The 21058-nt window shown below is 43.6% G+C and overlaps 1 protein-coding gene across 1 annotated transcript in view; it reads right to left on the bottom strand.

Annotated features, from left to right (window-relative positions):
• Positions 1 to 21058, bottom strand: part of GRM4 (glutamate metabotropic receptor 4) — a 292252-nt gene that overhangs the window by 160041 nt on the left and 111153 nt on the right. The window contains exon 3 of the mRNA XM_083445676.1: positions 4541 to 4757. Within this exon, the coding sequence (XP_083301802.1) occupies positions 4541 to 4757 (217 nt within the window). The remainder of the gene's footprint in view (positions 1 to 4540; positions 4758 to 21058) is intronic.

Here is a 21058-nt window from a genome sequence, read left to right as displayed (position 1 = left end):
GTGGACTTTTGGAGCAGAGGAAACAAGCTTGCTCCATCATCCATGTGACCGCTATTCAGATATTTGAAGATGTCTATCATAGCTACTCTCAGTTTCCTCTTCTCTAGGCTAAGCATGCCCAACTCCCTCAACCATTCTTCATAAGGCTTAGTTTCCAGACCCTTGATCATCTTGGTTGCACATGTTCCAGCTTGTCAATACCCTTCTTAAACTGTGGTGCCCAGAACTGGACACAGTACTCTAGGTGGGTTCTGACGAAAACAGAATGGAGTGGTACTATTATTTCCCTCTTACTATGCTTTTGTTGATGCAGCCTAGAATAGCATTGTTGATGCAGCCTAGTTGTTTTTTAATTATTATTTTTCCACTGCTGCTGCATCACACTGTTGACTCGTGTTAAGCTTATGGTCTACTAAGACCCCTAGATCCAATTTAGATATACTGCTGTCAGCCGTCCTCTATCCTATATTTGTGAATCTGGTTCTTCCTGCCTAAATGTAGAACCTTACATTTGTTCCTATTGAAATTAATTTTGTTAGTTTGGGCCAGTTCTCCAATCATTTTAAGGTCATCTTGGATCCTGATTCTATCTTCTGATAGTTCTGACAGCTGCAGTAGCTGGGTGAGCACATCAGTTCCCCTTCCATCTGGATATATCCTAAACCTAAAGAGGTGTGAGGAGTTCTTTCACATGGCATCATAAAGAACCAGAAGACTCTTTCATAACAGAAAGCTTCTGTAGATGCAGCAGAATTTTCACGCACCTCCTAAAACTGTATGCAATAGTGAAACTATATCTCTGAGCATCAGAGGATAAAGGGACAGTCATAGGCTAATTTAGGTTGCACACAGTGTCCACCTAGGGCTGCCAAATCGACACCCAAAAATCTTGCCTATAGTGTTAAATATTTCAAAGCAGTGAGAGTGGATCCAGCCACTGCACCTCTTGTCACATTTCTCTGCCAGTTTCTGCACTAACCTTCCTTCCCCAGCCTGCTGTGGCAAGCAGGATTCTCTTTTATCTTACAGTGAGCTAGGAGGGAACATCGAGGGACCAGCAAACATATGGCATGGAAGACTCACTGGCTGTGTTGCCCACTGCAGACATCCACTTTTTGTAGACAAAGATTCTGTACCTGCAAAACAGGCAGAAATCAACACCACCTAAAACTTCCCCTGGCAGGATGGTGGGAGAAGTCTCACCTGTTAATTTCTGCCTGCCAAAGTTTCAGTCCATTATCAGGTGGCCATCCTATGTCCCAGCAAATATATGCTTGGGATTCCCATTGAATTATCATCCATGACATTAAGATGGCATTGCAGGAGCTGCTTGAGATGCCCAGAAACAAGTCTCATTCATCCCACAATGCAAATCATAGGAATTATGCAGCAAAGACTGAAGTGCCATCTACCGGTGCTGCAAGTAATCACACCCACCAAAAACTCATCTCAGCAGTCTTTTACACTCTCATCATTTTGAATAGCCCAAATAGCTGGGATAAGAAGAAAGTCCACATGCACAGATTTTCAAGAGTTCTAGGAAGTCTGGAGAACTGGAGATAATGAATGAGGACCACATTCCTACTAGAAAACATGGCTGCCCATTCCTGCTTAAGAGAGGGACTGCTATGCTTGCAGTTGAGCATTGTATTCTTCTCCATTATGTCCTCCTTTTAGCCCTCCTAGTCTTTAGGAATAAGTTGACTCTACTTTCAATGGTGAGAGTTGAATCCCTGGCTTTCAGAGCAGTGAGCATTATCATCAACATTAATTCAGAAAGTCCCAAATGAGCCAGAAGGGAGCTTCCCGTGTCAGGCAAACAGCTATTGAGCACCCCTATATAGTGGTACCTCGGGTTAAGTACTTAATTCATTCCAGACGTCCAGACTTAATCTGAAACTGTTCTTAACCTGAAGCACCACTTTAGCTAATGGGGCCTCCCTTCCGCCGCGCTGCTGGAGCATGATTTCTGTTCTCATCCTGAAACGAAGTTCTTAACCTGAAGCACTATTTCTGGGTTAGTGGGGTCTGTAACCTGAAGTGTATGTAACCTGAAGCGTATGTAACCCGAGGTACCACTGTATGTGATTTAAAAACAAAGGCTTCCCCAGTAACACTAACTTTTGACTCAGTATAAACATTTTTTGTGTTTTTGGGGGGGTTGTTAAATGAGGGGGGGGTGGGGGGTGGCAACTAGATGTATAAAAAGAACCCATCTGGCTGTAACTGCTAGGTACTCCCTTGCCTTCCAGCACTTACTGTCCCTGCAATGAATGGAATAGATGGATGTCAGGCTTTATGCTGATTGCATATGGAGAGAAGGTATGGCCCATTCTGCTTCCTGGCTCAGCAAAGCCACACATTCAGAGTAGTGTCACTCATACCTGCCCCTGGCAACTGCCATGGCTCCCTACAAAGGACTGAGTCACACCTTGAGAACGTTTGTTCCACCTTTCTTGGGGAAAATGCCTGCACCATTTTGCCTTCTGCAAGCACTTCTTGTGCAACCCACGCCTTCTTATTGAGGATGTCTGGGCCAAATCCTAGAGTCCTTCCCTGTCTCTCTGCAATGCCCTGAAAACTGCCACGCCTCTGCAAACAGTAGCAATAATGAATTCAGCCCAGGCTGTGCAATTAAAAGGGCTTAGGCGAGATTTATAGCAGGATTATATCTGCAGGGTATTACCAATGTCTAACATTTGGACACTATGTGGTCCTTGAAAATAAGCAATTACAATGAGCTTGATGTGCTGTATAAACACATAAACACAGAGGCTTTGGCTCCAGGTTGGAAAATGTACCTCTACTGGCAAGTCTGGCAGATGGAGAGAGAAGGGCAAGCAACACGTACACCAAGCTAAAAGCAAACTACCAAGGATTGCTTCCAGCTAAGGAAATTAGCATTTCAGCATCTCTCTTATAAGTTTGTATCACAGGTTGAGTTTCCACTGTTTGTATTGTTGGCCCTTGCTCCTGTGATTTTACAGCAGTCTGAAACACAGCAAAGCTTTTTCTGGCAAGTGGAGATGATGGGAGTTACCTTCTCTATTTCTGCTTCTCAGGTTACTGTTAAAGGCAGAAGAACAGAGATAGGACAAATGTGGTGGCAATCTTACAGGCTCCACATTTGATTTGAACCTTTACTCTGCTTAACAGTTACTATTCTCTCCGTTGAGCTTCTCATTCAATCAAAGGAAAGAAAGAGCTGGGACTTTGCTTCATAGATTATGTTGTGTGTGCTAGGATCCCCACTTGGTTAGCTAGGATTGTGAATGAAACAGCCTCACTGTCCAAGGTTGGAAACAGGGTGTGTAATGGACCATTTGTAATGGACCATCACTGACACAGTGATGGGTGGAGCTTTATCAATGAGTAGACCTTAGCAGACAGCCCCACACTTTCCATTCTGACACTTAACTACTACTTGCATAACTGTAGCTTAGTCTTGCTGCCTCATGGTATGCTGCACACTAATACAGTGGTACCTCTGGTTACAAACTTAATTCATTCCGGAGTAACCTGAAAACATTCTTAACCTGAGGTACCACTTTAGCTAATGGGGCCTCCCGCTGCCACCCTGCCACCGCCATGCGATTTCTGTTCTCATCCTGAGGTAAAGTTCTTAACCTGAGGTACTACTTCCGGGTTAGCAAAGTCTGTAACTCGAAGTGTTTGTAACCCGAGGTGTTTGTAACCTGAGGTACCACTGTATAGCAGTAGTAAAAGAAAAATGGCCTCTAGGCTCAGGATGTACAAAACATGCCTCTTAATTTCCACAGGTATTTCTGCCTTTCCACATATTGGCACTCCGAACACTTAGCAACACAAAATATGCAGTCTTCTCACCGGACATGGACAATTCATGCACATTTATTTATTTAACAAAACTTATGTAATGCTCGATTTAAAAAACAAACAAACCTCTAAACAGTTTACAAGAACATAAAATATTAAAATTCTCCATGGCCACATCCCTTCTCTGTGACCTCCTTATGGCAATCACTTTTTCTGCTGCTACAGTTAAAACATTTAAAGGCAACATGTTCTCCTAACTGGATTGTAGCATGAAATCCAGCACACACTCAGTTTCTTAACGATTCTTTGAAAGCTGGTCATCACCATCACATCTGCCTCATTGACAGCATTGTTTGCACTTCATGAAGAATGAACCTCCTGAAGAACATTTTCAGCAACATCAACCAATAGCAATAACTTTCTTGTCTCCTTCAGAGATTATCACTTTCTAAACAATGTAGCCAATGGGGACCCATTATTCACTCAACTGTTACCTTCAACACAACGGATATATAGATGTGCTACAGTGAAGATTTGTAACAATCTTTTCTGGCTTCCAAGACTCACATATAAGTTAAAAGATAAATCCATCAACACTCAAGATACCCTATTATCCATGGGCTTTTTTAGCACTGTAGCCCATATCTCATTCCACAGCAATAGGAGCAGCTATCCTTTCCCCATGGTTCAGTATATTATCTCTATCCCATACATCATCTCTTTATAGGAACAGCAGTTTACCTACCATTCTCTCTGGATTTCTGGATGAAGGCCTCCACTCCACTCTCACCATAGCTGCCTTCAGAGGCTAAGGTTGAAACATAATTCCACTTGAATGCTTTGACAATATCCACCATGGCCTGGGCTTGGTAGGTGTCTGAGGGGACGACACGGGAAAAGAAGTCATATCTGCTGTTGTCACTCAGGTCAGGGGCTGTGGAAGCATAGCTTATCTGAGGAATCTGTGAGGGTGGGGAGAGAGAAAGAGAGAGAGAGATCTCACAATGTCAAACTGGATAATCCATTCCAGAAATCCATAAACGCGATACAAGTAATTGAGCATCAGGTCTCTAATGGACTGTCCCATGGGAAGAACATTTGTTGTTCTTTGAAAGCAAAGACTCAGAGATTAATAACTGGGCTAGGGACAAGCAGTCCCCAGTATCTTACTGGATTCAGGTTAAGTCATGTCACAACTTTTGGAAAGAACATAGGATGTGGTCCTTCTAACTAAGTATTGTTGACACTGAATGGCAGTGGCTCTCCAGGCTTCCAGGCTAGGTCCTTCCCAGCCTTACTTGAAGCTGTCAGTGATTGAATATGGGAACTTCTGCATCCAAAGCATGTGGTGTGCCTCTAAGCTGCAGTCCTTCCCAAGGGATGAGCACCACAAATTAGAAAGTGTCTGAATCATTATTGGGAACCACCAAAGAGCCAATGCAGAACACTTTTCTAGACATCCATACACAAGGGCAGAGCATAACCAACCAGAAATGTTGAAACATTTTTATAGCAACCAATCACCCAGTGGAGAGGTAAGCCATTGTTCTGCTTTAAAATGGAATGGCCTGCTTTGCCAGGCGATCAACGGTCATCAAAACTGTTTGAATACTTCTAGTTGCATGGTCACTTCTCCCCTATAGCTATCTAAGTCTGTGTGGCCACAGTGGCCTCATTCAGACACTGTTTTAACTATGTTGATGTAGTATGTGAAGATGGCATGCATCTTTATGCCACTCCCACCCTCAGCATCCCCCATTGCTACTCTCTCTCCTCCCAACTTTTGCATTTCAAGCAGCAAGATCATATATTTGGATGAAGAGTCTTCTTGCAATCAGAAGCCCTGATTGTGTTGGGTTCCAATGCATGGGGAGTCCTATAAGTTCATTCAGCCAAAAGCATGAATGATTTCCATTCTGGCCTCAATATAGGAAAGGTGGGGTACAGAAAACAGTGATGTTGGAGGTAGGGGTAAACCTGTGCCCCCTCCACATTTTATTTCAAGATAGCTAAAAGAAAACCTGAATGTAGCTAGTGTATTGTGCTGCTTGTAATTCAAACTTGGTTTATAGATGAAATAATAACTAGGGGCATGCACAGGACCCAAGATTCACATTTGATCTATATTTATGCTTTTTTAAAAAATCAGATCTGTTTCTGAGTCACTCTGGGTTCCCTCTGCTTCAGTCTGTGCTCCAGGTTCTGAGCTATTTTGGATAAAACCAAGCTCTGTGTTTCCCATTTGCTATAATAAGGAACCTAAAAACAGCTACTGTATAACCCTCCGGCTTTTGGTCAAAGGGGTGAGATTTACAGGCACAAGAGCCCCTCCAGAGTGGATGGATTCTGCCAAATTGCAGACAAATTGGTGCAGGGACTAATTGTGGGTGAAGTAATTCATAACACTGGGCAACAATTTTTTATTTTTTGAATGTTGTCTAGATTTCTACAACTGATTTAGGGTATTTTTGCACTGCTGAATCAGGAAATGGCATCCGTTTCTCTCCATCAGGTCAGGTTTACTGTAAACTGAATGGTGGGCATTGATAAAGGTAAGTACACATAAATTGCATGTTGCTTCACCATTTTTCAAACTTCAGGGTTTGAACTTCCATTTCTTGGAACTCCAGGAATGCTCAGCGGCAGGGAGGTCTCTCTTCAGAGTCCACCAGTAGTCAGCCATCATGACTGCGTCCCAGCGACCCTGATACCTGGTCTCCATCTCTTTCATGCCCTGATGGAATCTCTCCCCCTGCTCATCAATCATTGAACCCAGGTTCTCAGGAAACCGGTCCAGATGTGAAAATAGGTAGTGCATCTTGATGCTCATGTTGCAGCCCAGGTTTCTGAAAGCAGTCAGCATGTTGTTGACAAGTTCTGCGTAGTTTCTGGCCTTATTGTTGCCAAGAAAGTTCTTCACTACCAGAATAAATGCCTTCCATGCTTCTAGTTCCACTTCATTCACTGAGTTTCCGAACTCTGGATCTCTGATGAGCTGACAGATCTGAGGACCATCAAAGATGCCAGCTTTCAACTTCTCCATGGTCAATCCTGGGAAAGCCTGGCACAAGTAAGTGAAGCAGTCACCATCCTTGTCTAGAGCCTTGGTGAACTGCTTGATTAAGCCGAGCTTGATGTGCAGCGATGGGAAGAGTATTCTGTCTCTGTCCACCAGAGGGTCGTTGATGATGTTCCTTTCTTTGCAAGGCACCAATTCCTCCCGCACAGGCCAGTCCTTCTTTGTGTAATGCTGAGCACAGTCCCTACTATCCCACATGCACAGAAAACATGGGTACTTGGTGAAGCCAGACTGTTGTCCCAACAAAAAGTTCACCATCTTCAGGTCAACATAAATAAACCACTTATGCTGATCATAATCAATTTTCTCCAGCACATACTTCACCACTTCAAAGTTCTCCTTTAGTGTACTCGAGTGAGCCAGGGGTATAGAGGCAAACTGGTTGCCGTTGTGTAGCAGAACACATTTCAGTGATCGCTTGCAGTGATCACTGTCAATGAACAGTCTCCAATCTTTGGGTTCGTACTGTGGCACTCCAAGCTTGAGCAGAACCTGCACAATATCTGCACAGTACACCAAGTCCTTCTCTTCCGAGAAAAAATGGAGGTACTCTTGATGCCTGTTGCGGAAGAAGCTGATGCGAGCACTGTCAGAGAGGAGGTTTTTTTTCCTTCAGTCTGGATGCCAACAGTTCGGCAGAGTCCTTTGACAAGCTGAGGTCACGAACTAGATCATTCAACTCCTTTTGGGAAAATGGATGTGGAGCATCATCTTCAAGAACCACTTCTTCTTCTTCATGTCCTTCAACACTGGAGGCATCTTCGTCACTAATGTCAAGAAGTTCTCCGAAGATAGGCACTGGAATTTCATCACAATGAGCTACAGGACGACATGCTGATTGAAGATCAGGATACTTCGTGGGGCGGCTGCCCCATTAACTTAGTTTTGATCCCCCAACTTTATGCTTTGCTGGACCAATTTATGGAAGATTTCGAGGGTTTATGACTTCAAACTGATCCCTTTTCGACATAATCACCCAGAACTATCGGACCTGAATACTTCTTGTCATTAAAATAATTATTTCCAATCAAAACAATTATTCGACATGGCATTTTACCCCCACCAACTTCTTCTAAAATGCTCCACTCAAGCGTACATGTGAACAAAAACGTACAAAAACGACATGTGGCCATAGCTCAAAAACTTGACCTGATTGAGCAAAACCAATGTGATTTTTTGATTCAGCGCATCAGATTCATCCTAAATCAACTGAAAAAATGCAGACAACAAATTTGTTGTTGACCAGTGTAATCAATATTAAGCAAACTAAAACTCCCAAGTCCATCAGCTTCTTATTTTTGAAAAAAGGGAGCAGGCAGTTCTCCTCCATTTTTTCTTACCCTCAAAGAGGCAGCCTAGTAGTGTGCAATCTGGCTTGTACATTTTTTAAAAGCTTTGCAGCCTCACACTAGTCTCTCGGTACTTGTTTGTGTCCTCTGAATCCTTAAGAGCAGACTAAGGTTTGCAAGAATATACCAACAAGCACCAATTGGAGAGAGAGGACCAGGTAGTCGTTTCATCCCACTGCACCTTTGAGACTTCTCATACTTATACAATGCCTGCAGGGACTAGGAAGCTCTCCCCAGTGCCAACCAGCCAGCATTCATTCTATGACAACTGTGGGGAATGAGTGTCTTCTTTGCCACTTCTCCATCCTTAAGCCTCAGAATGTTGCAAAGGGAGGTTGAAATGGAAACTCCAGATCAGAGAGAAGAAAGGAAATGTGCTCACATTGACATAACAGAACAGCCTTCTAATGGAGATAGAGCTCAGCAACTCAGCCCATAGATCTTAGTCTAGAGCCCCAGTCAGTTTCCACTGGCTGTTTATTGGATTCTTAGCACTACCAGCAATAAGATGTATGTAGCATGACAATGGGTAAAGAGAGGGTGAAGAATCAGGCTTTGGAGCAGTGTCCATCTGGCTCCAAATTTCTTCTGAATCATCCCAAGAGGTTTCTTGTTCATTGCTAGAAGGTGATGGCTGTGATTAACAAGACAGGGAACAGCAGCAAAGCCAATGTTAAAAGGATATTCTTTCTCCTTCATTCCTCCCCAAAGAACACATTTGATCTGATCACAGAAGAGGAGCCTGGGAAGCACTAGAAAATAATAATGCCGTCACTATTCTGCATTTTCTCCCATGAAATTTGGCACCACTACAGAGGATGGCAGATGAAAGGAAGGCTGGAGCATCCCCCAAGAAGGAAGAAAAGAAGACAGACAAAAAGCCTTGGTCTCTCATCTCGTTGGAAGACGGGAAAGGGTCCAGATGGATTCCAGGCCCAGGAGCAGCCACTGAAGGGAGATCTGAAGAGATCCTAAGACCCAGGTATCAGATTGCCAAAACCTCAGACAGAAGAGCTCTCTGCTACTTTAACTCCTGCCCGCCCCCCTCCTTTCATGGTTTATCTTTGCTTAATTGGTGCAGCTGTCACCGCCCACCAACTTCGTCTCCTCCCACGCTTTGAGCCTAATTATGACAGGCTTCAAAAGGGCAGTCGGGAACTCAAGGGATAGGGAGAGAGAAGAGAAAGATGTTTTTATAAAACATGGCAGCTGAAGCTATCAACAAGTCACATTGGCAGCAACAGTCCTTGTTGAAGGGAGAGAGAATAGCAAGCAACTTCTCCCCACCTCTACCAGAACATTCCTGCTCACTTTTTGACCTCTTCCCTGCATTTCATGAAGGTCAGGTTGCTAGGCATCAGTCAAGGGGTTCTCTGAATACCAAAGCACACCATCAAAATTTGACCCTGACCATCAAGTGAGTTCAGTATGCAGTTGTGGCAGCTTGCAAGGAGGGGTGGAAGAACAGTGGTGTACAGAGAGAGGCTCCTAAGTGCTTACCAGCAGGCATGGCAAAGAAAAAGTGGAAGAAGAGGGGTGTCTGAGTTACACCATGCAAGAGCGTGGCTGCCCAAACACATTGGCCACTGATGTCAGTGAACCTCCTTGGTGTACCTGGAAAGTCAGCAGCTGCATGCCTGGACATCGCTGACTCATATATCCCTCTGCTTCCCAATAGCTTGTGATGCCTGTTGCTAAAGGCACAGGGAAGCTCTCCTCAAAGATCCCTACTCATCGGCAGCAAATTAGTTAGCTGAGAAACCCACTTGGCCATGTGATGGAGTAACCAGACAGTCATTTTGTCATGTGGCCAGTCATCATGCTTTTGGTCAACTTAATCAACCCTCAATCTGGTAGTTCATGAGACACAACGAAAAAGCTGTCACAAAAATGAGAAACTGTGTCCATTTAGCCTCAGCTTCAGAAAAAATCTACTTGATTAGCAGTAAGATGAAACCCCATGTGTGTGCACATATATGCTACCCTATCAACACTGACAACTGGGAAACACTGGCTTGCAAGCGCTCCAATTGGAGAACAGCCTTTACCAAAGTTGTCATGGGTTTTGAAGACGCTTGAACTCAGGACGAAAGGGAGAAATGTGCTAAGAGGAAGACACGCTTAGCAAACCGTCACTGTGATCAACTCTCACCTGGAAACATATGGCCCCACTGTGGAAGGATGTGTGGATCCAGAATTGGCCTCCACAGTCCCTTATGGACTCACTGTTAAAACTGTGTTTATGGAACAAAATCTTACTTGGCTACGAGTGATCGCCAAAGACTACCCAATTAGCTCTGGTACCCCTCCAGATGTTCTGAATTACAACTCCCACCATCCCTTATCAGTGGTCATGCTGGCTGGGGCTGATGGGAGTTGACATGTAATAGTATTTTTTACCTGACAGCATTTGATAGATGCAATTAGTAATTGCAATTAGTATTTGAGAGTTGACAGGTTATGAGACTTGACGGTTAAAGTCTTCCAAAATAATTGAGAGATAGCAACAACTCAAAGCCACTTACATTTTCAACTTTGAGAAAAATTCACAGGCAATATTTGGTGCTTTTTTTCAAATATTTGGTAAATTTCAAACATTTGTATTAGTTATGCTAAAAATGGATGAAACTATTATGAAATGGATAAAATTAATTTGATTTCCCATTTAATGGTGATGCAGAGAATTAACTAATAATGTCTGATTGTTTGAAAATAATCTATGGCAGTCTATCTCAAACTGGTGCTATTCAGATTTTTGGAACTACAATAATCAAATACTGTCTAATATTAAATCCAACTTCATGCCACCCATCAAACATGATATACCAGTGATTCCATGCTCTACTAAATACCATTGCATGTCAACCATCAAATACTGAAAAATATCAAGTATCAAACATTAAGTTCAGATACCATTGTTTGTCAAACATAGATAACAAATATTAAGGAAATTCAAGGGATTATTTGAGTGGGAAAGAGTTAAAGAACTTTGGCTATCAAAATTCACAGAGGACTATGTTGAGGTGAATGTTTAGAAGCAAATACATTTATTCTAACTCCTGGAGACCACACCGCCCATTAGTTAAGGTGCATAATAAATATATATCCAGTGCTTCTTTTTAACAAGAGTCCAATGACTCTACAATACATTATTATTGACAATATTTAGATTTATAACTCAAAGGTTCAGAGCAAGTAATCTCTTTTCTTATTAACCTACTGAAATAGATTGCTACTGTTTCCATTTTACTGATGTGGAACTGAAGTTGAGATTTAAGCAACCCATCCAAGGGCACAAAAAGCAGAGATGAAACATGAACCTAAGTTCACTGGAGAAGACGAAGGGAGTGCCCTCACAAATAGAACATAAGACAGTCTTCTCAATGAGGCTTATGGCCCATTTAGTCCTGCATCCTGTTTTCACAGTAGCCAACCAGATGCCTGTGGGGAACCAGCGAGAAGAACATGCGCACAAGAGCACTCTCCCCTCCCATGGTTTCCAGCAACTGGCATTTGGAAGCATTGCTCTTTCCAACTGTGAATGTAAAGCATTGCCACTATGGCTAGTAGCCATTGATAACCCTCTGCTGTATGAATTTGTCCAATCCTCTTTGCTCGCCTTTTCTCTAAACTAGAAAGTCTCAAACACTGCAACCTTCTTCTTGGGAGAGTCACTCCAGCAGCTTCAAAGTTCATTTGTTTCCAGAAAAGATGGAAGAGCAAAAAGGATTGAGCCAACCTGGCTTAATCTAGGAATGGCAGGAATGAAAGCATCAGTTTCAGATCACCTCTATTCATTACTCAGGAAAGCAATTGTTTCTTCCAATGGGGAACAGTCACAAGGCAGGGGAAAGGGCAGCAAGAATAGGAACAGGATTCATCAATATCGACAGTGGACAACATCCCTCTCAAGCCCAACCAGCAGTGCTAAGACTGAGCAAGGAAGATCTAAAGCTCCTCCAGATGACTTGTTCCTACAGCATTCATTTTGATTTGCTTCTACAAAGCTTGCACGGTAGCAAGCCTATGCCCAGTCTTTACTGAGCATTCATTCTGATTTGTTTACAGGGTGGTTATATGACAACGAGCATTCATCTTGATTTGCTTGCAGGGTGTTTAGACATCTTCCCATTAGTCATTCATTCATCCCACACTTTTCAATGCATTTCCCTGTTGCTTCTTCAAACCGTATAAAGTCCTGTTGGTTTTAAGTGCGTTTGTTGTACTAGTCCAACAAACCAACTAGTGCAAACCTAAAGTTCTGGTATGCGTTTGAATCCCTCCCGCAAAACAATGACAGTCTGAAGGCAAACCTAGTCCAAACCTTGCTGCAGGTCAGCTTTCATACACCATCTCCCATCAGGCAAGGAGCTGTCTTAGAGGGAAGGGATGTGAGAGGCAGTTCCACCCCTTTCTGGGTGTTGGTTTTAAAACTCCTAACCAATGAAGCAATAAATAAGCCTCTTAACTTAATCAGTGCTGTGCTGTCCCCCACTGAATGGTACATTAGAGTGATTTAGCACCAGAGGATCTTACGCGCTGCCAAGCACTTATATAGCACTTTACATCTTCAGAACGCTCTGCGGGCATTAATTAATTTTGGAGATGGAGAAGGCATATTAAATCATCACTGCCTCTCCCTCTCCCTACCCCTGCCCAAGTTCCTTTCCACGCAGATGAAGAAAGTTATTCAAGCAGCAACAAAACTCTGCCATCTTCATTCTCACATTTCTACAGTGGATTTCTCCCCAGAGTTGGTTGCAAGACTGATGCATTCAGGGAACACTTCAAGTCCTCCGGCCTCCTCTGAAGCAGAAGATGACAGCTGATAACCAAAGTGCAACAGTGAGACATGGTCACTGAGGGAAATAGCTGATGGAGAGCAACAAAACCCAACGGGGGCATTAAAAAAAAAGTCATTTTACAGACAGAAGATCTTGTTATTGGAATGAGCAATTTGGTTATGGTTTGCAACCTCCCTCCTCATTTAGAAGAAATGGTTATGGCTGCATTTGGAGCCACAAGAGAGGGCTATTGCCTTCATGCCATTCTTTTGGGTATGCCAGAGACATCTGGTTGGCCACTGCAGGTAACAGAATGCTGGACTGCATGAACCTTTACTCTGATCCAGCAAGGCTCTACTTATAACCGATAGCAGCATATGTTGGTGAGCAAAGTCATTCTCCTGACATTGATGCTATCACTGCTTCATTGGACGGCACTGGAGTGAGGCAAGGCTCACTGGTGCAACGGTGCATCACTGACCTCCCCACTGCTGCTGCACTGCCACACTCCAGCCCCATCTAAATAAGCAGCTGTGATGCTCTGTAGCTCTCCCACCCCCACCCCCCATAAATGCTTATGGCCACAATCTGGGATGGCATCTTAGCCAAAAGATGGTAAATCTGGCCTGCAATAGTCTCTCACTTGTTTTGTTTCATAGACATGGGATAACGGAATGAGAGCAACTTGAGATAAGTTGTCCATTTCTCACTTTTTTTCTTAAGGGCCAAGCTACTTGTGACACTTAAGGCTTATCTACACATGCTCTTTCTAGGCCCTGTCCACATTTTAAGGTTCTATGCCCAGTTGAGGCATGTGCAAAGTGCCAATGGAACAGAAAAACACTAGATGGTCAGTCGCTTTACTGACAGTACAGTGCAGTTCTACAGCTTATAGATTACATACAGTTGTAATACACAGTCCTCTCAGCAGCACACAGTCTCCTTGCAGGATTCCAACACAGACAAGGCTCTGACCAAGGGCAGCAGCCAAGAGCAAACATAAACTCTTATACATTAAGCCCCTCCCCTCCAAGCTTTCCTGGCAAAAATCTGCTCTTTAAAGCTTAATCAGAGCAAACAGCAATCCACAGAAAACCCAAATTGATGTTTGTTCCAATTGAGCTTTTAAAGTGTGGACTTCAAAGAGTGGGGCAAAACCCAAAGTTTTGTGTAGGAGTCCACACACACACACACACACACTGTTTTTCATTTGTTGAGTTGGGCAAGCGCTGCTGTTATTGTTTGCTTTTTGTTTTTAGAGGTTGCAAGCTCAAATATAAGACTGGCTTGCAGACTAGAGTGGCTTCTTAATCTTTTTCCCCCAGGCTGTTTTCTGCTGAAATCCTTCCCCTGAGGAATAACGTAGGCATCCACTTCTTTATATATTGCAGGGAGAAAAGCAGCTAGGGGGCAGACGATGGTGTGCCCCTCCCACACATGCTCACACACCATTTTCCCATTCCGCTTTGCAGCCTCCATTTGGCAAAACAAAATGAGGGGGGAAAACACCAAATGAAAAACCCAGAACATCGAGGGGAAATGCCACATGACTCAGTCAGAAGCAAAGGAAATGAGATGCAGAGTTATAACTCCCTGGCTCCTTTTGTCCCCACATGCTAACTGCAGAGTTCATGGTCATTGAGCAACCTGCAACTCTCCAAGGGATGATGAAGTAACACTACAATGATGGGCTTTTTTTGGAGATAGGCTGACCATGCAAAAGAAACATCAGGCACCCTGACAGAGCTTTGCAACCTGTGCTAAAGAAGCAGCCCATTGAAAGGGGGGGGGATCCAAAAGAAAGCAGAAGGTCAGCACCGCTGGAGAGTAGATTCGCTGAACTGAAGTGCTATGTTGGGCTGGGTAAGCTACTGTGCCTCACAACTGTGCTGTCAGCCTCAAGATAATTATACACTCCCTTAATTATGGTGATTTACATAAAGCACTTGGCTGCTGCTTAAAATATTATCGTAACCTGCTTCAGTGTGATCATATCCAACATATTCCAGCCCCAGCATTTTGAAAACAGGAAGCAAAAAAGGCACCTTCCAGATTAGACAATTGCTGTCAGGTGCAGAGACTAAGGTAGAAAGGAAGTCTCTATTAGTAATGGTAGTGGAGTTTGCCTCCCCTGAAACTCATCGCCACCACCAGCTCAGAGAAAAACATGTTGGTTCCATCCTTGTACAAAGCCCTACAGCAGCCTCAAGCCAAAGCCCACCACAGAGCCAGTGTGGTGTAGTGGTTAAGAGCAGCAGACTCCTAATCTGGGGAACTGGGTTCGTGTCTCCGCTCCTCCACATGCAGCTGCTGGGTGACCTTGGGCCAGTCACACTTCTTTGAAGTCTCTCAGCCCCACTCACCCCACAGAGTGTTTGTTGTGGGGGAGGAAGGGAAAGGAGAATGTTAGCCGCTTTGAGACTCCTTAAAGGGAGTGAAAGGCGGGATATTAAATCCAAACTCTTCTTCTTCTTCTTCTTGTCTCTCAGGAGAATTAAGGGCAGAGATCAGACTTAGCACTTGCTTGTATTTATGAAGTTGTCCTTGATTACCTTGGTAGGTGAATAAGAGTGGCTTGTTGGCTGAGTCACAAGGAGCAACGAAAACAAAGACTTGATGCATTTGCAGAGCCATTAGAGAGGAATAGCAGACACAGTCTACAGCTTGGGAGAATGGCTGAGCCAAGGGCTTACAACCCTTGTGGGAGAGGGGCATGGGAAACCAAGTTTTATTGTGTAGTGTTGAATCAATCACTGTCTCCCCACCTAATCTCAGAGGGTTAGCCACTGAAAACTTTGTGCAGTGAAAGGCACCCTAGACATGATTACATTTAAAAGTTCAGTGAAGTCAGTGCCTCTTTCCACAACCATGAAGAGGATACAGAGAGATGTCCCTTGTGAGGATCCCCAGTTAGAAAACCCCTGAAATGAAGCCCCATGACAGAATTTCATCCCCTACCACAACTGCTTTCCTGCAGAAGACAGTCCTTGCTTTCCCCCGTCTCAGTCAAGTTTATCTTTCATCTCTCCACTCTCCAATTGAACATTTTCTATATATTTTCCCATTGCTGCGTAACTCCCCTTTCTTATTTATTTCCTTCTTTCACTCAGACTCCCCTCTCTCTCCCTCCCTTAAATGTGATGCCAGCTTTGTAAGTGCACAACTGCACCTGAATGCTAAGAGAATCTTGTAAAGTGGTATCTTCTCTTTTAACTACCTGCAGAGAAGGAGAGGGAGAGGAAGGGGAGGAGAGGGAAGGGGGAGAAACGAGAGGGAGAGAACCTTTGTCAAGGCACAAATAGGATTATTATATGTGACAATCTGCTTTCTGCTCCATTGCAAGGGACTGTGATCTGCTTATTAGGTATTTGTGACCAAGACTATTTATGTGATGCTTGATTAAAATTCTGCTCGGTGAGTAAAACTCTAGCATCCTAACAATTCTTGCTGGTACCTTGTTTTCTCCTCTCTTTCTCCCCCATTCTCTTCTTACAGGGTTATATCAGTTAAAATATTATAGGCACTAAAAGGGAGGGGAGTAGTATTGCAGAGCACTTAGATCGTCTGGGGAAATTTTGGCATCAACATGCTACAGAATGTTACAGGGTGGTGATCCAACAACAGGCATTTTTCAACATTGCCCCTGCACTATGGAACGCCTTTCCTGCAGCTCTACATGGTTGCTTCAAGGCCCTCTTATTACCGAATTCCTGTTTTTGAAATACATTTTTATAATACAGTGGTACCTTGGGTTACATACGCTTCAGGTTACATACGTTTCAGGTTACAGACTCCACTAACCCAGAAATAGTACCTCGGGTTAAGAACTTTGCTTCAGGATGAGAACAGAAATTGTGCTCCGGCGGCGCAGCGGCAGCAGGAGGCCCCATTAGCTAAAGTGGTGCTTCAGGTTAAGAACAGTTTCAGGTTAAGAACGGACCTCCGGAATGAATTAAGTACTTAACCCGAGGTACCACTGTACTGGTTTACTTTATATTGTACCGGTGTTTCATTGTTGCATTGCCACAAACCTTGAGAGAAGACTCAAGGAAAGGTTATATTTATTTAAATATAATGATTAGAAGATCTGCAAAAGGATAAGGCAATTGGATAAGTGCTGCCTGGTAAGGTTAAATCAATTTGTATGAAGAAACCATCGCTCCACCTGGCTAGTCATGGAAGCAGCCACACTCTCTGGCTTCCCAGTCAAGGACTGAGAGAAAATTGCTTAAGTGAGCTTTCAGTGTGAGAACCCAATGTGTGCACCTGGGCTCTGCTGTCTAGGGTTCAACAAGGTGTAGATACCAGGCTGTAAGTGCAATCCCAAGTACCCTCATGCTGTGAGCGATGATTCAAGAGTGCCCTGGCCAAATAACGCCTCAAGATTACCTTTAAAATGTCTTAATATTCTTTGCCTGTCTGCCCTGAATGGCAAAATGACCAAATCAACCATATGGACACAACTGCTACCCTATTAGTGTGAAGCAGGTGAAAAAGAGGAGTTCCAATTGCCAATTAGTGATTACCTCAAAAAAAAAAAGAAAGAAATCATACCCAGCCTTAGAAAAGGTGACTAGCATAAGCCCACCTTGTACAGGGATGGAGGGCACTGTGGTGCAAAGGAGGGAGAAGAGGTGGCAGAGCAGCCCTTAATACTATGCTGGGTCACCCCCTCCCATTGGGCACTCCTGTCCACATAGGTTGAAGCCCCCCTCCCCTTGGGAAAGGCCTCCTCAAGGCAAATTCACCCCCGTGAAAGGCAGGAATGTCATTTTTGCATACCACTTACTTAACATATTAAGCGGATTGGAAATTATTTTGTATACATAGTGTGTTTTGATGCACAGAGGGAAATGTGTGGGACTGTGCGTACAAGCATGAGGAGGGAAGCTCACGTGTGAATGTGTAAGATAGAATTATGGGTACAGTGGTACCTTGGTTCTCAAACGGCTTGGCTCCTGAACAAATCAGCTCCCAAACGCTGCAAACATGGAAGTAAGTGTTATGGTTTGCGAACATTTTTCGGAAGCCCAACGTCCGACGTGGCTTCCAGTTGAGTGCAGGAAGCTCCTGCAGCCAATCAGAAGCCACGTGTTAGTTTTTGAACCATTTCTGGAGTCAAACGGACTCCTGGAATGGATTATGTTTGAGAACCAAGGTACCAAGGTTCTATCCTGATTTGCATCAGATGTGTGGCCGAATCTTGGATTGTGTACTCTGTTCAGATTCGGCCACTGTTCAGCAAGACTCACATGAGCAGCACACTTTGTTTGCTTCTCACATTTGGATTTAGTACACAAGCAAGGGCCAAGAGGATCTGGAAGTTCACAGTTGCCAAACTTTTTTAAAAACAAAAACAAACCCAGACTTAAAATAAATTTTATTTTTTATCATAATAATGAATAATAATATATTTTTAATGTACATCCTACCCATCTGGCTGTGCTTCCCCCGCCACTCTGGGCAGCTTACAGCATATATAAATAGCATTAAAATTACTGTCAGAGGCAGGTGTGGGGTAAATTACACTGGATCCTCAAAATATACCTGCAACAGAAGCCACAGATGAGACACAAAGGCCCCGTTTTGTGTCTGTCCTGCCTGTCGCTACCCCTATGGAGGATCATTTCATTTAGCATATGAAGACTGCAGATTTGGATCCTAAAACCCAAATATCGCATGGCCAGCTGCTCCAGTTCATGGAAACATCTTCGCAACTCGTTCCTCCCCTTCAGCCAGAATTCTCCTCCTCTCTTTTTTAATCTAATCCTCTTTTTATTTTTTTATTTTTTATTGAGTTTTATAAACAAGAATAATGTTATACAAATAAGTATACCTTCAGTGGCTCTGGGCTGCCTACCCCACATCCTTTCCCAGGAAACTCCCTTTTCCAACTTGGCCTGGAATGTCAGTGTCAGTTGCAATGATCATAGATGAATTTGTCACAGTCACATATGCATACCTCCACCTGGGAACTGGGGGGAGGGAGCCTCCTTCCCACACACCTTCATCTGACTTGCTTCCCAGCCTCTCAAGCAACAGTCCCTCTACTTCTTGAAAAAGATTATATCGCCTTTGTCAGTCCCTCCCGGGTGCCACTAAGCACAGTGTTATGTAAATATGTGGGCACGATGGCTGTCCTGCAATGGTCCCAACTCTACAGATGCAATAAAGTCACTTTTTCAGCTATCCCTCTAACCTCCAGCTCATCGTTCCAAATTAATTTGCCAGCATCTGCTTCCCCTGCAGAAGCCTGATGCTCATCCATCCCAAAGCATTAGGTGATTGTGCATTCAGTCTCAACTCCCAATCTGACAGTTGGGATCCTTCATCTTCACATCCAAAGACTCTGCTCAGAGAGTCACACATTTATATCTTTGTACTTTCGAGTTCAAATCCAGCTACAGAGTAACAATGCATTGTTTCCAAAGTGAAGGGTGGTGGAAAATAAAATTGCCAGGTTAGTCCCTTTCTATTAATGCTCCCTTTTGCTAAATCTGCTAAGATGACAGTACACACCAAAAAGAGAAGACCTACCATACCTCATAGCAAGGCATTGCCCTGTCTTTTTCTGAGATCTGTTCCTGGAACTTAATGCTTGGTAGCTCTCTATATTCAGGTGCCACCTGCCCTTTGGAGATCCTGCCTGGATTTGGTGAAGCTCCATAATAAAACTGCACTGACCCAGCTATGGGTGTGGATTCCTGAGATACAATGTGGGGGCCGGTAACGCTAGCCAATAGTGTGTCATGCAATATATAGACCATAGCAATTGCACAGTCACTTATCAGAAAGCTTTCAGTCTGCATTAGATGTGTGGAAAGGCCAGCATGCACATAACAGGAGATACAGCAGAGCTACCCAGTAAGTTCTTCTAGAATGCAACATCTGCCTGAATATTTCTGGCTTTATCAGAAGTCTGTCCTTTTCATGAAGGAAACAATGAGAATATGTTCTGTAGCTGTCATTTTAGGCTGTTGTCTAAACTCAGTTTAGGATCACCTGATGATTTGCAAGCTACAGGCTTTGAGCTCAGGAGGGGTTTTTCCTCCATTCTGCTCTGGAGAGAGTGTGAATATGATTCTAGCTCCCAAAATGTCGGGTTTCACAGAGATTCTCCCCTTTCTGCCCCACCCCCTCACCCCCTAGTGCCTTTTTGATCTCACATACTGCAATAGCCTAACTCCCTACATCAGCTATTTTCTCAGATAAAAGTCAAAAAGTGTTTTTGATACATAAAAGCAAATACAGTGTGGGAATTCAAGGTCTTTATAAGAAAAGAAAGAGATAGGTTTGCTGCACTTCAGGCTCAAAATTAAACCCCAAAATCCCAAAATCAGATCTGTTTCCTTAAAGACTAGTTTGCCTAGCTGTTCTTTGTGTATGGTGATGATTACGAAGGACTGTTTGCCACATGGTGGCTGATTATTGGAATGATTCCCCAGGTGTCTGCAGATGTGCTGCAATTACTCATAGCATCCAGTCTAAGACTAAATTTTACCACATCCTGGTATCCCATACTTCCAACTGATTATGAACATGATACAGTGTTCTTCAGCATATATGTTGCTGGACTACAACTTTCATCATCCCCAGCTGCTTCAGTCAATGGCCAGGGATGATGGGAGTTGTAGTGCAGCAATACCTAGAAACTCAAGATTGAAGAGGACAGAGATAAAACATCTCTAAGCTGAAATTTTAAAGGTCACTGGCTCCCCTGTGTAATTGCAGCTGCTCTGCAATGCATTTACAAGAAGCTACCACATAGCAAATGTCCATTTGTAGTTATCCTGAGTGATTGTGTCGAATAATATGACTTAGTATTATTGTACATTTTCCTAAAAATTACGGGTTGTATTCAACGTAGTGCTGTCAGGGCTCCCATCAGCACAAAAATTTCTCCTCGCATAATGAAATGTTCTCTCCTCTTTTCCCTCCATGTTCCCCCTAAATCTGTTTGAGGGGTTGCCCTGATCCTACAGAGCAGATTTGGAGGTGGTGTGATTTTTTTCTCCTCCTGGTACAAGCCACAGTTTCCAAAGACTATCCCA

The sequence above is a fragment of the Podarcis tiliguerta genome (assembly GCF_965153285.1).
Source record: "Podarcis tiliguerta genome assembly, chromosome: 6".
Lineage (NCBI taxonomy): Eukaryota > Metazoa > Chordata > Lepidosauria > Squamata > Lacertidae > Podarcis > Podarcis tiliguerta.
Note: the sequence above shows the minus strand (reverse complement) of the source record. Positions and strands in the feature narration are given on the sequence as shown.